This window comes from Melozone crissalis, unplaced genomic scaffold, assembly GCF_028551555.1.
Source record: "Melozone crissalis strain CALT ecotype California unplaced genomic scaffold, PUWL_Pcris_2 ptg000005l_1, whole genome shotgun sequence".
NCBI lineage: Eukaryota > Metazoa > Chordata > Aves > Passeriformes > Passerellidae > Melozone > Melozone crissalis.
The window spans coordinates 52,943,101-52,957,286 of NW_026535783.1; the positions used below are offsets into that span (position 1 = coordinate 52,943,101).

Here is a 14,186-nt window from a genome sequence, read left to right on the forward strand (position 1 = left end):
TCTGTGAGGCTTATGGTAATTCTTTTGTTGGTTTTTTTTTGGTTGTTTGATTTTTTTTTTTTCCCAAGACTGTAGTTGCCATGTAAATTTAGACACAAAGTAACTGCTCTCCTCTCTAGTGCAAGTTCACGGTCATGTTTTCAGGCTATAGTACTGAACACTGTTTTCTTGTATACATATTCCCATAGTTTCATTAAAGATAGATACAATGTACAGTACTTGTCTCTGGGACAGTAATGTTTCAAATGGCAAAACCTTTACGTTAAAACAGAAGTGAAGAGGCTACAGTAGGTATAGCCACCTAAGTATGAATTTTAGATCACAATTTCTAAACACTTGCCTACTGTACATAAGCATTAAAAATAGTCTTAGACATAGGATTTTATTTATATGTGCACGTATGTCCACCTCATCCCATATTTATGTTTGGCAACTATTTGGGAATTCAAAGGTGCAGCCCTCAGTAATTGTATTATTTAAAAAAAAAGAAATGAAGCTTATCTATTCTATGAGAAAAAGAAATTCTCAAATATCAATTTCCAATTTTAAATTTAATTTCAATAGGAAAATATTAAAAATGTGCACATCTAAATTTTTCCACGTTCTGTATATACATATGTGTGTGTACTTATACATAGAAATGCTCATGTACCACACATATTCACAAAATTTAAGTGGAAATATTTCTGTCCACTATTTTTCCCACACATATGACATCATATCTTTAAAAATGTCAAGAATAATATCATTAAAAATAATATTACATTTATTCCATCATTATGGTTTTTTTATTCTTTCTTCATCCTTATTATGTCCACTGAGCATTAACAGGCCGAATTCTCCTTGCACTTCCATGGATGTTATGCCAACGGAATGTTGCTGACATCACATCAAGGACACATCTGGTTTACAGCAGCACAAGTGACAGGAGAATCAGGCCCAAATATCCCCAGGAAAATTAAAAACTGGCTGTATCTGCTCATATGGACCTGATGAAGATATACACACTACTGTCTAAAATCCCCTGAATGATTAACATGTAGCTCACCACAAAATTTTCAACCAGTAGCACAATGAAACAAGCTCCCCCCACCCCTTTAATAAATGTGAGAAAATACCCTAAAAAATATGGAGAAAGCGTAAACATTGTGTATATTACATACCATATAATACATGACAGTTTTAGCATTTAACCTAAGCCACTTCCCTGACTAGTCAGGGGAGACCTGATAAATTACCAGTTAAGGGAAAAGAAAAAGATATTTTAGAAATAAAGCATGTCTTCCCAATATAAATGACAACCTGCGTGTATTATATGGTACATACACACAGTACATACATGAAAACAAACTTATCTTTTCTAGTTTTGAATATCAGAATCTAAGTGAAGAAAACTGTTCTACAAATTGAATAAGCAGCTAGATTTCATGTTTAACATTCAAATTAATTTGGGGAGCAAACAAAGGTTCGTGCATCTTTCAACTCTGAGGTTTGACATTCATTCATACATTTTAAAAAAGCCCTCTTCAGCGTTACAAGCAATTTATGGCAAGAATGCACTGTAATGCAAGACACATGACAATTGGCTTACCTTTCAAAGAGTTGGGTTTTTTTAAATAAATCTATTATATAAAGAAATATGTGTTTGCCAAAAGTCTGTTAAAATTACATCAAAACAACTTTAAAACCTGCTCACTAAGGATAATTCAATTCAATGTCTTGTTTTTAAACACTTAATTAACAGTTCAGAATATTGCCTGGTGTAGTTTGGATAAAGATGTGATATGAAGACCCATAAAAGAGTAAACATGTCTTCAGTTCAATTTGCTATGACAACAAAACTTCAACAAAAACTTCTAGCCTTTTTGGCCGGACACGTTCAGTGTACGAACAATCCCTTGCGGTACCTCTGTGCTCTTAATGAATCTGTAATAGAACAGTGCTCCCGGTAAGCCATTATTCACAGAACTTCTACTTCATGTCACATTCTGAAAAAGGCTCTTGCAGAACAGAATAACAGCAAATTGAACATTCAATATAAGTATCAAGGCCAGAAAAAAGAAAACCGGCCATTCCTTGTTATGTGTGCAGGTCAAATTTAAAATGTTAAGTTTACATTTAAAATTCTCAGGGCAGTTTGGGCTTTTTATTTTTCCCTTGGGACTCACCTTCTATCACTGGTTGGCTTCAAAATTTAGTCAAGTGGAAGATACTATCTCACTGTAAGTACATGGAATTCATTTGAAAAACTAAACCTTACATTGGACAATATTGTAGAACACCAAAGTAAGATCCATAAAGAAATACGGTATCTTCCAGTATATATGTATAGCTCTAAAAAAAACCAAAAAACCAACCAGCCAACCAACCCCCAAAGAAAAACAAAAAAGAAGTTTATACAAGCAATTATAGTAAATTTGTTTCAATTAAAGATGCAACTCTCTCTCATTCCTGGCAAGAATAAATTTGTTCCGGCACTGCTTCTCCACAGTGCAACATATCCTGAGAAATTATTAGAACAAAGTACATAGGGCTGTCATCACTAAGTTTTTGCACAAAACACAGCATTTAAATATCTTAAATAAAACAGCCAATAACCTATATTGTATCTGTCACAAAATGGGGTGTGTCCTGGGACACTGCTAATTCTTCCATCACTGATAATTAGAAAAGGATTGCATTCAATTATTGTTAACGTTTTTCAAGTTATCTGTGGCCAATAATGTAAAAGGAGGTAATTTGTAATTCAAGTTTTTTTTGTTAGTTATTTTTTTCTTAAACTGGCTACAAGCTAAGTTCTAAATTTTACATTGAATTACAAGTCAAATTTAAAACAATCCATCTCAGAAGAGCATTTTCTAATTTTGTGCAACTTTGATGCAGAGCCCAACACAGTCCTATGAAGAGAGACAGTGCATCTTTAAGCTGATTGGCACTGAAATCCCATTTTCTTTAACTGCACTCTATTAGCTTGGCCAAGTTATCTCGTAATTCTGTTAGTTCAAATATTTTTCCATCAAGAATTTCTAAAAGTGTCTTCAAGTTATTGCGAAAAGCTTCTTGCTCATTCTGACTTTTCTCCAGACGTTGCTCTAGATCAGACAGCTGTCCTTCCAGGTCTTTGTTTCGAATTTCTACTTCCTTCAGAGAAAATACACAACATGTTAATGTGTTGTCTGCAAACACAAAGCAGTCTAACGTCCTCTTGGCACTCATGTGCTATTTTTGTCAACTGCTTTTTAAAATAATATGTAAACCTTTCCAGTTTTCAGTATGTCAAAACCAGAACCTGAATTGTTACTACGATTGCATATGAACTGCCACTTCCTCCATTTCTCCATAATTATCTGAAGGACTGAAACTTTTGGAGAGGAACAAACTTAATCAGTGAACAAATGATACACTTATTCAAGTGTGTTATCACTTCTATCACTCAGAAATGTACTGCCTAATGAAAACACCTTCTCAGAGTTTATTACATTCAAGTATGCCCTGATTTAGACTACATGATTTGGTCAAGGACACGGTTCTCCATCCAAAGTTCTCATGCAAAAACCCATCCAGAACGCTGCTCTAGAGACAGAGGAGCACTGCCTTATTTCCATCCTGTGTATGGGCTTTGCACTCTGAAAATTAAGACATGAACATGGCTGGGCCCAAGCAGAGGTCAAGGTGACTGTGACAAATGTAAACCAGGAGGTGCAAGCTGCACATGGTGCCTCGCTGCACAGCACCCACCTGCGGAGCAGGGACACTGGGAGAGCCACCACTGCTGCACGGACCTGCCCTTCCTATGCAGTGTGGGAAAGATGGAGCAGCAGCATGTTGGACACAGCCCAGGGGGTCTGACTCTGAGCAAGCTCAGCTCTCACTCACAAGGAGAAGCCCTTGGCATCCACCCCTGGGACTCCTCTCAGCTCCAGCTTGCACCTGATGGGTAACGGTGCCAAGTGCTCTGCCCTGTGCAAGACCTGTGCCCTCTCTTCAATCAAATCACAAATGAACCAGTCACCTAGGTCTGGAATAGCATATTGTTCTTTGTTCGATTCATTGCCCACCTAATAAATTTATGCTAAGTTTTGTAATTTCAGTTACAAAAATAATTTTCAAAGGCAGCACAGAGACATTGTGTTTAGTATACCATACACCCTGTAGAGCATCTCTGGAAAAGTGCATAGTGAATTCATATTATGTATGGTAACATGTTTTTCAAGACCTCTTCCCTTTACAATGGTTTTGTGCCACAAAGCTTTATCAGGCCTCGTCTGAGATTTTACTACAACTAGTTTTACAAATAGGAAGGCAGATCTGGCAGCATTCAATGATCGCAACATGAGCAACTCCTCTTTCAGCCCTCCAAATCTCTCACTGGTTTTGGTGTGATTCTTCTGTCTCCCTCAAGGCTAAGAAATATATTCATGTTTATACCGGACAGATCTCAGCTACCCACAGAAAACAACCTGACCTATACAGAAAATATATTGGGTCATTCAAGAGTAACAGTTATGTAATGCCAGCCCTGTATCAAAGCCTGAGAAAGGTATCCACTTGCGAGGGGTCTGGCAGCAGCACTGATTGGGTGCTGCATCCCTGGCCAAAGAGGGGATGGGGTGACGTGGCCAGTGCTCAGTTTCAGCTCCCAGCCTCTGCAGCAGCCCAGAGTTCTGGGCCCCCCAGCAGTGCTGCAGGACTTTCACTGCCTCATCGCTGTGGCTGCTTGCAGAGCCAAGGGTTACCTCCCAACCTACTTCTTGTTTGCAAATGAGCAAGTAAAAAACTATGGATTTTTGGGCACCAGTCTTGAACAGCCAGCACACCCGAGAGCAGGAATTACCTCTTACTGCCAGGCTCAAGAGAAGAATTAATTTGTTTAGCACTGAACAATTTAGTTGCCAAAGCACTAAAAGAAGCTAACTGGATAGCACACTTGTAGGAATTATACAAATAAAATGCATACATGCTTATATATTGAATAGCTACCTCACTGCTGCTACAAATGAAGACAACTGGTTATAACCCAGTCCTACCATGTAAAAACCCTTCTTCATTGGGCCTACTCCTGCCTTCCAAGCCAAGCACTTACAAGTACTACCTGGTGTAGTGATTGCACATGTTCAAGACCCTCTGAGGGCAAAGTGATTACAGTATAGGACATAAAAGTGAAATCCAAGGTCCTCTCAGCTTTGCCAGAGTGACACAGCCCTTTCTTTAGCTCACAGAAGACTGATTGCTGTTTTTCAGTATTTGCCCATCCTGTCATTGCTCCTCTCCTAGTCACCAAATCTGTGTGCTCTAGGAAGTTTTCTTGTCACTGCTGTAACCTCAATGATAATTAATTCCTGCAAGCAGGCAAGCCAGTGATGAAATAGATCACTTTGGGACAAACATATAGATACTTATATGGCTTTACATTGTAATATCTGGGCTTGACTAGAGCATTCTGTTGGCCTGTATCTAGCACTGAAGAACACCCTTCAGGCCCTTCTCACGCATTTTTAATAAAATATGCCAGAAGATACTGCTTTTAACTTCTGGAAAATGCTACTTCTTAAATTTACATTTGACCATTATGCATATTTACCCTAAATTAGTATTAATGCTTTCTGCAATGTTATTGCATTGTAAGTTCATGTCCAGCTCACATGTAGTTTCCTGCTTCAAATCAGACAACCACAAAACTTGCTTATTGATTGGATTACATGTAATGTTATCTATTCCCCTAACTGTGTCATTTCCCTTTACTGGCAGCTGATCTCATCCAACAACAAATTGACTTTGATATATTCAGGCCCTTTTTAGAATGTATTTTGCACTTGGATTTTTTACCTTTGGTTTTATAAGTTCTTCTTTCATCAGATGTAATAATTTCTTATATTTTGTCTTACAGAATAAATAAATCATTACTAGTTATGTTTGTTTTTCTAACTGTAACAATCTTTTGCAGAATTCAGTGCAAGGATTGGAATAAAATATTCAAACAATACACAACAGCAACATTTAGGAATTAGCCATATTAATAAAGATATTCTGACCTACTGTGAGAGTCATGCTGATCATGACTCACTGATATGACTTCTCTACATTACAAATGGAATTAGGACCCCGATACTTAACCTTCATGACAACATATTGTTCTTCACTACAGTTTTCCAATGATTGATATCTAATCGATTCCTGATGTGCATCTGTCAGAAATGCCGTACACCTTGAAATATACTAATTTCTCTGTATAGCATTTTTCATAGAGGATTTTTACAAAAAAATTTTAAAGTTACATAATCCATTTGCAAAGCACAAGAAGGGGAAAAAAAGCACAAGAACAAAGAGTGAGAGAAACAGATACAAACCCCGGAGAGAATCAGCCTGAAAATAAATGATGAGTCAGGTAAGTGAACATACATGAGACAGTGTGAAACTACAGCAGATAAAGTGACAGATGTAGGGTGAAGTGGCTCAGAGAACACCAGTATAATCAAAGCAGGACAACTACAGCAAAGCACTGACTCAAGACCTTTTTCCTGGGCAGGATCAGGGCAGTAATTAAGTTTAAGCTTAATAAAGGCACCTTTTAACTCAGATCCTAAGTGATCCCTTAAATTTACTTGAATAAAACCATATAGAGCCATTTCCAGAAACACATCACTTACAATGTGACACACGGACATATATATAAAATATATCCATTTGGTCATTAAACAATCACAGAATTATAAAATGGATTAGGTTAGGAGGACCCTTAAAACAACCCAACAGAGGGTTTCAATCCTCTCTTTCAATCTCCTTTAGATAAGGTTGCTCAAAGTGCCATCCAACCTAGCCTTGGACATTTCCAGGGATGGGGCATCCATAACTTTTTTGGGTAACCTGGAGCAGTGCTTCACCACCATCACCAAGTAGAATTTCATCCTAGTGTCTATTATGAACCTACAGTCTTTCAGTTTGAAGACATTACTCCTTGTCCTATCACTGCAGTTCCTGATGAAGAGTCCCTCCCTGGCTCCCTGTACAACACTGTCAGATACTCTGAAGCTGCTGACAGTAACCCCTCCATGCAACCTTCTCTTCTCCAGGCTGAACAGCCCAAATTTTCTCAGCCTCTCTTCACAGGAGAGGTGCTCCATCCCTCTGATCATCTCTGTGGCCTCCTCTGGACTCTCTCCAGCAGGTCCCTGTCCTTGCTGTGCTGTGCCCCCAGAGCTGATGCAGCCCTGCAGGTGGGGTCTCAGCAGAGCAGAGCAGAGGGGCAGAATCCCCTCCCTGCCCTGCTGCCCACCCTGCTCTGGATGCAGCCCAGGACACGTGTGGCTCTCTGGGCTGGGAGCACACACTGCTGGTTAGTGTTGAATTTTTCATCTACCATCACCCCCAAGTCCTTCTGGGCAGGGCTGCCCTCAATCACTTATACATAAATATACCAGAATGGAACTACTGACTTTATAAGGTAAAATTTTAATAAAAATTTACCATTTTCTAATCTTTCATCTCTTATTAATCTCATAATTCTGCTTGCTAAGAATAATTCTGGTTCACTGCTACTTTTCATATGATCTTACAATGAAATTACTGCATTTGCTATTGCTGGAGCACTTTGCAACTGTCATTACAATGTCTCTTTTTAGTCTCACATAAATGCCTTTTCAAATGAAAACTTGTAGATTTAGCCTAAAACCAGCAACAATTTTTGGAACAGGCAAGGTCAATGTACTCAAAACACTCTTTAAACACTGTTCAAAGTAATAACATACTTTGTACAAACAAGTTGATGTAAGAATGGGGAAAATGAATGAACTCAGTTTGATCTTTAGTGTTTTATTCTGCAGGTTAAAATTTGATTCATGGAGGTTCCAATTAATGTCACACACTTCAAAGAATACCTGCCTAATGATTTCTAAGCTATGGCTGCGATCTGATGGGGCTTGCTTTCAGCATGCTAAGCCATAGAACCAAGAGAATTCCCTTTCAGCACCTTAGGGTTGGAGCTATTTAATGCCTGAGTTTCCAGTTCCTTCAAAACTCAGAAAGCTGAACCCACAGTGTAATCCACATAAGCTTTTGGTCATTCCAGCAGCAGGTGTGACAAGGAATGTGGCTATGCAGGCTGGTCAGTGCAGCAACAGACTGGAAAGAGCTCAGATGGAGCACGGGAGGATATAATGAGAAAACATGAATTCCAGCAGCCTCAGGTATCTGGTATTACACACAGTAAGAAACAACTGCTAAGAATAAAAACACAATGTTTCTAAATAATTCCAAGAAAATGTAGAAAGTGTGGTTTTAAAGCCTGTACTACACAAGAACACTTTAACCCTTACTTTCTCAGAACATATTAAAAAACTGAACACAAACTCCTCCCAGGCTGATGACACACAGACAGACCATTTCAGTGGCATGCAAAAACTATGGGAAGACACTGCTGTGAAAATGGACCAGAACTGTCCAGAACATGTATCAGGGAAGGATGTTTGCTAACCTGAGAGTACTCTGTGGACATGTAAAAGCAATGTGGATGTGTTTCCTCAGATAAAAATAGAAATTTAGAGCAGGTAGAAATTTTGATACAAATTCCTAAGGGTCATCCCACCCCAGCACTTTCAGGGCAGTCTAACCCACACATTCATCTGGCACATACAGTAAATATAGCACATGTGAAAGTTACACATGTGAACTGCTCACTTGCTGATAATTTTTCCCTTTTCTCTAAATTAAGATGATGCACTACAGCTCACCTGTAACTTCTGGGTCAGAGAATCCCTCTGCGCCTGGAGCTCTCTGGCATTTTCAATTTCTTGTTTCAATCCTTCTATTTCCTAAGGGAGAAGAAACAACCCTGCTAGCAATGCGTTACCTGGCCTGGCCTTGGTGCTGGTAATCTGGCTGCTGCTTCGTTTTCCGAGAAAGTCATTGCAACAATACCAAAACTGCCAGTTGGCTACTGCCCATCAGAGAACATGACGTGTAAGCCCTGCTCCCAATACTTCTTAATCACAGCCCCAAAACAGCAACTGCATTGTCAATGAACAACAATAGACAAAAGAATTTTCATTTGTAAAAGTCCAAGTTTTCTTCTCCCCCTGAAGAGATACAAAATAATTTTTGCCCAAAAAATTAAGAAAACAAATTTAAAAATTAATTAATTCATTAATTTTTGAAATGTAATTAAAAACCGAATTTATACTTTAAATTTTATCAGAATCTCCTCTTCCCTGTTTTTCAAGAAAAAAATTCCAATTTTCAAATGTAAACTGCTTATTATGTCACCAGCAGCAGGGCTGAACATCAAAAAACTGCCTTTTTGATTGACTTCTGTAAAAAGAGAATCTAAAAGAAATGGCATCTTCAATTTAGCAATTAGAAACCAATAAGGTATAAAATAAATATAGATGAAATAATGAACAGAAGAGAAACCTGTTGTTAGGTTCAGAGACAAGAACAGAAACAGTGAACAAAACTAAAAGGTATCAAACTTAAAACTAGTAAGTACTCTTGTCCAGATAGGCATATTCACTCCCCAGAACTCCTTTTGCCAAGATTTTTTTGCAGCCAACAACTCAGCGTAATTCAAAAGAAATGGGCAACAAAATGGGAAACATTACCAAGCTGAGCCTAATCTATTAAGTAGGAAGGAGTTTGGAAAAGGTTCCATTCCATTTTGAGAGGATATTCTGTAATGACTGTGCCTCTCCTGCATCCTCCTTGGAAGCACCTCACAGCACTGGGGGAAGGCTTGGCGAGACACACTGCCCCCCAAGTACACACGCCAGTCCCCACAGTCTCTTACACAGGGCAAATAATTCCTCCTGTGCAGCTGCTTCCACCTCCTTTTTCCATCCATAAAGGGGTGATTCTTGATCCTTCTGTGGCACAGATACACTTTCCTCTAGGACATATGCCAATGCAGGTGTTACTCCAATTCCTTTTATTTACTTGCTGCTGATCCAGGCCAAGGCACATGGCACAGTAAATACCAAGTTTCAGGCTGGGGGTCTGGCATGTGTTTAAGGAAATTGATCTTATGGAACTGATTTTATGGACCATAAAGGTCAGCTCTATTAACAGAGCCCGAAAAAGGGACTAGCTGGACAAAGGCATTGACCTATTACTTGTCTCAAACCCTATTCTCCAGAAAAACAGAAAGCATGCCTACAACAGCTTCCTTTCTTAGGGAATCTGGACTGCATTAGTGTGATTATTGCCCTGTGGAAACCACTTATGACTTACTTTTACAAACAAAAATCTTTGGCAAAAGCAAACAGGAAAACATGATACGTTTTTTGCTGCTATCCAGATACCCAGCTCTATATTGGGCTCATGCAATTATATAAATGAAAAATACTAACAATTCCAAAAAGTTGAAAAATAATTTACTTTGTAACATCAATAGCAAACAATTCAGTATCTAGCCATCACAAGCTTAAGATTGAAAGGTTTTAGAAATTATGTAATAGAAAAGCCAAAAACAAATGTTAGCAGATACCTCTTCTTTTTTCTTCAGTGTGGACTCTAATTCCTGTATTGTCTGGTTTAATTCTGTTTTATGAGTGTGGACTGCATTGGCTTGACTGCTCACACACTCCAGTTCAGTCACCTGTTGAAATAAGTAGAAGAAACACGTACAGAATTAATTTCAATATATTCAAGGTACTATTACTTCTTTGCATCAATAGCTGCCTTTGAAATACACCCTAACTTCTGGATGACTTCTACTCATTAAAATGGTCAAGGTGCTCTTATAAAGTTAGCATAATGTTCCATTATATATTATTATGTAAGTTGTTGCTATGAATTCCTGGAAACAAAAAAATTCATTTGTTATATGCTGAGAAGAACACTAATTAAAACTTATACTAATTATCAAAAGTTTTAACAAAGTTCTGAATTACCACTTCAAACACAGTAATGCCTTGATGACTAAACACAGATCTGTCTGTCTAACTAACCTCTCCATCTGACACTTCTTAATCTTCTACCACCTTACTAAGTCACAGTGTTCACACACTTCCTAGAAAGCCAATTAACATTTCACAGCACCACTCGGCATCAACAGTGCAACAGCAGACACTCAGCCAGCAAAGTACAGCTGCCAGCTTCTAACTTTCCTAGTAATGGAGCTCATCTCTCAGTCACAAAGGCAACAGCTAATGTCACAATTTGGTTTTGCTCAGTTCCCCTTTTATTAGCAGACAGCAAGCATGTTCCATCTCCCCTTGATTATGTTAAGATACCTGGCAGTGGTATGCACTTTTGTTTTATTTCATAATCAAAATGATGCTAATATTCTGCCACTCACAGAAAAACAGTTTTAAAAAACAGCTACTGCAACAAAGAGACAAAATCCATGCAGCTAGAGCCTATGCAGAAAAGTCTCTGTTTATGTACCTTTCACATTTCAGGTCAGAATATTAGAGAACTTTTACACCACGTCTGCCTACATGTGTGCACTAAAACATTTTTGTTTAATAACTTAAACCTAATAATGAATTTCTCTCCAGAAGTTATGAGCCTGTCAATCCTAATATAAAGTTTTCAACAGAGCTGCATGGCATACCTACAAATCTGGCCACAAAACTCCTTTGAACAAAATGCTAGTTAATTCTGCAACAAAAACCTTTAACACTCAATTTAAAATTCTTGGAGAGGCAGCCATAAGGCAGAGGGCAGATATTTTCCAAGACAATTTTATTTCTTAGGTAAAATAGTATCTCAGGCAATCAAGGCTGCTCCTTTTCAGCACCAATGTCCCCTAGCTAATAAAGCCACTGTGATACCAGCAATTTCAGACTCTGAACTATTTGTAGGCTCAAAAGGTAAATTACTGAATCAAGTCCAAGGGAAGTCAAGATGAAACACAAGGAAATTGAAACAACTTCTCCTGTCTGAATCACAGACCACAAACTTCTCCTCTGCATAGCCACGGTGAATCTAGGCTCTTGTGTTGGAAAACTATTGGTTAGACATTTCTGCACATGAGGTTTGCAATGGAGAGAACTGAGATTGGAACAAATTCTTGGCAGGGGGTAAAGGGAATGAGGGAGTAGGATACAGCTTGGTAAGGCAGCATGCCCTGTCCATCCCAAAGAACTTTCTTATTTGCTGGTATTGTCCCAAAAGGAATACCAGTGCTCATGACAAGACCAAAAAAAATTTAAAAAAAAACCTTATTTTCTTCATTTTATTACATGTCACTGAGCATTACTACTGAAGTCTTAGATGATTTTCTCAATTACACACATCTATCTGTATTTAGATTCTTATAATACTGTTACAGTGTTCACCACTGCAACTACACAAACAAGAACTGGAACACATCAATGAGGACAAACTTGTGTCTGCACAGTGTCTGACCTAGCATCTACAGGGAGCAAGAATCAGAAAGGCACAGAGCAATTTAGACTGGAAAGGGACTGGTGGACATCTGGTCAAGGCCTCCTGGTCAAAACAGGGCAAATTTTGAGGTCACATTTGCCTGCTCAGGGTCTTGCCCAGTCAAGAATCCTCCACTATTCAAGCAGAACTGCGACAGTTCTGACATTGCAGGTTTATGAAGAGCTCTAGCTCCTTCCTAAGTTTTGCTGGAACTGTCAAACTCATTCACCCCTTTCACCTTCAGCTCTTCTGATGTTTAACTTTTCAAACATTTCCAAGCTTTCCTGCTGAAATGTTGAATAGTAACTTCCAAGAAGACAATCTCTCTTCAAAAGCTGTTGCACTCAGCAAGACCCACTGGCCCTCAGCAAGCACTAGCACAGGATGCTCACTTACACAAAACCTCATCTGGAGAGACGAAAGTAAGCCCAGTCCCCAAACTACCTCTGCCCCAGAACCTCATGCCTTGAAGCTTGCCTGCAGAGGTCTCTCATCCTGTGACTAAGGAAGCACCTGGACTCCCCCTATTCTCCATATGGTTTCCTCTTGGCTGGTACACATAGAGAGCATGTATGTATTGGTGCAAGCTGGGAATCCAAGGGGTGATGAATCAAAGCGTTAGATGAAATCTTATGTTCTAACTTGCTATCTATTATTGCTGGTTAAACACATCTCCTGCAGCAGCCCTGCCACGTGCACAGCTCATGTGAGCACGCCCAAGTACACTCCGGTCCACGTTAACTCAACACACTTATTGAAATTGCTTAAGTAAACACAGATGATTATTCTTAAGCAGAGCAGGCCATGCTCCCACAAACCTTCTTGCCAACAGAAGCAACTGCTCTCAGAAGGACAATTCAGTGCCAGCACTAAAAGGGCTGTGATGTCTTACTCTAGCCAAGCTTTTCTCTGGGCAAACATCCATCTCTTACTGATTACGCAAGAAAATAATGTTCAACTGTTTTGTTTAGTGTTGACTGAAAGCTCATAAGTTGGGAAGAAAAAGAACAAACTCAATTAAAAAACTGGGTTACTTTAATCAGTCTTATTTAAATGCCCATTTCTACAGAGATCTGAAAAGATGTCAAGTATTTTCAGGTTTTTATCTTCTTGAATGTACCTATAAAGACGAAAAACATACTGTGACCCTTTCAAAAGATCTGTACAGTAAGATGGGCTGGAAAATGATGTGATATAAAGAATATGCAATTGAAAACAGAAGTAACAAAAGATAAAGCTCTAGGCAAAAATCTGCATAGCATATACTTGTCCTGTTTTTTGTCTCAAATTGCACTTAATTTTCTCATGATCAGCGGTCCAAAAATCATTACAAGTAACTGTTAATGCATTATGCACAGAAGGGGGCATAAAAGGAAGTTAAAGTGCTTTAGCCTGACCCTCCCAAAGGCTATTATCAGGGAAACTCCTCATTCAGTGTTTCAGGTTTAAAAGCAAAGCTCAATCAATCCTTCAAACTCTTTCACAGCAGTATCAAGAAATGTACCCGTGATTACACCTCATTTTGAGTACAGAATTCAGACTGAAAGAACAATCTTTGAACAGTAACTGGCTAAACAAAGTCCTGCTATTGTGCTACCATAAGACTGCACTGACTTGCATATCTGAAAACGTCAATAACTCTGGCTTTGTATTTGAGACTGAAAAAGAAAAAAGTAGTGTTCTTAGCCTCTCTTTCTTTATTTTGCATTTATTATCCAGGTAAGGATTACATGTAAAGAAAATATTCTGAAAAGGCTTTTTAGTGACTATTTACTGTGGAAACTCTTCTAGCATGTGGATGGTGTTATACTCAACTGCCTACT

General features: G+C 38.6%; 1 protein-coding gene across 1 annotated transcript in view; it reads right to left on the minus strand.

Moving 5' to 3' along the window:
* Window positions 1–532: 532 nt before the first annotated feature.
* The window catches only part of HOMER1 (homer scaffold protein 1), an 87,124-nt gene continuing 73,470 nt past the window's right edge, over window positions 533–14,186 (minus strand). The window contains exons 7-9 of the mRNA XM_054282182.1: window positions 10,475–10,585; window positions 8,727–8,807; window positions 533–3,141 (exon numbers count right to left, since the gene is read on the minus strand). Of these exons, the coding sequence (XP_054138157.1) occupies window positions 2,953–3,141; window positions 8,727–8,807; window positions 10,475–10,585 (381 nt within the window). The 3' untranslated portion in view covers window positions 533–2,952. The remainder of the gene's footprint in view (window positions 3,142–8,726; window positions 8,808–10,474; window positions 10,586–14,186) is intronic.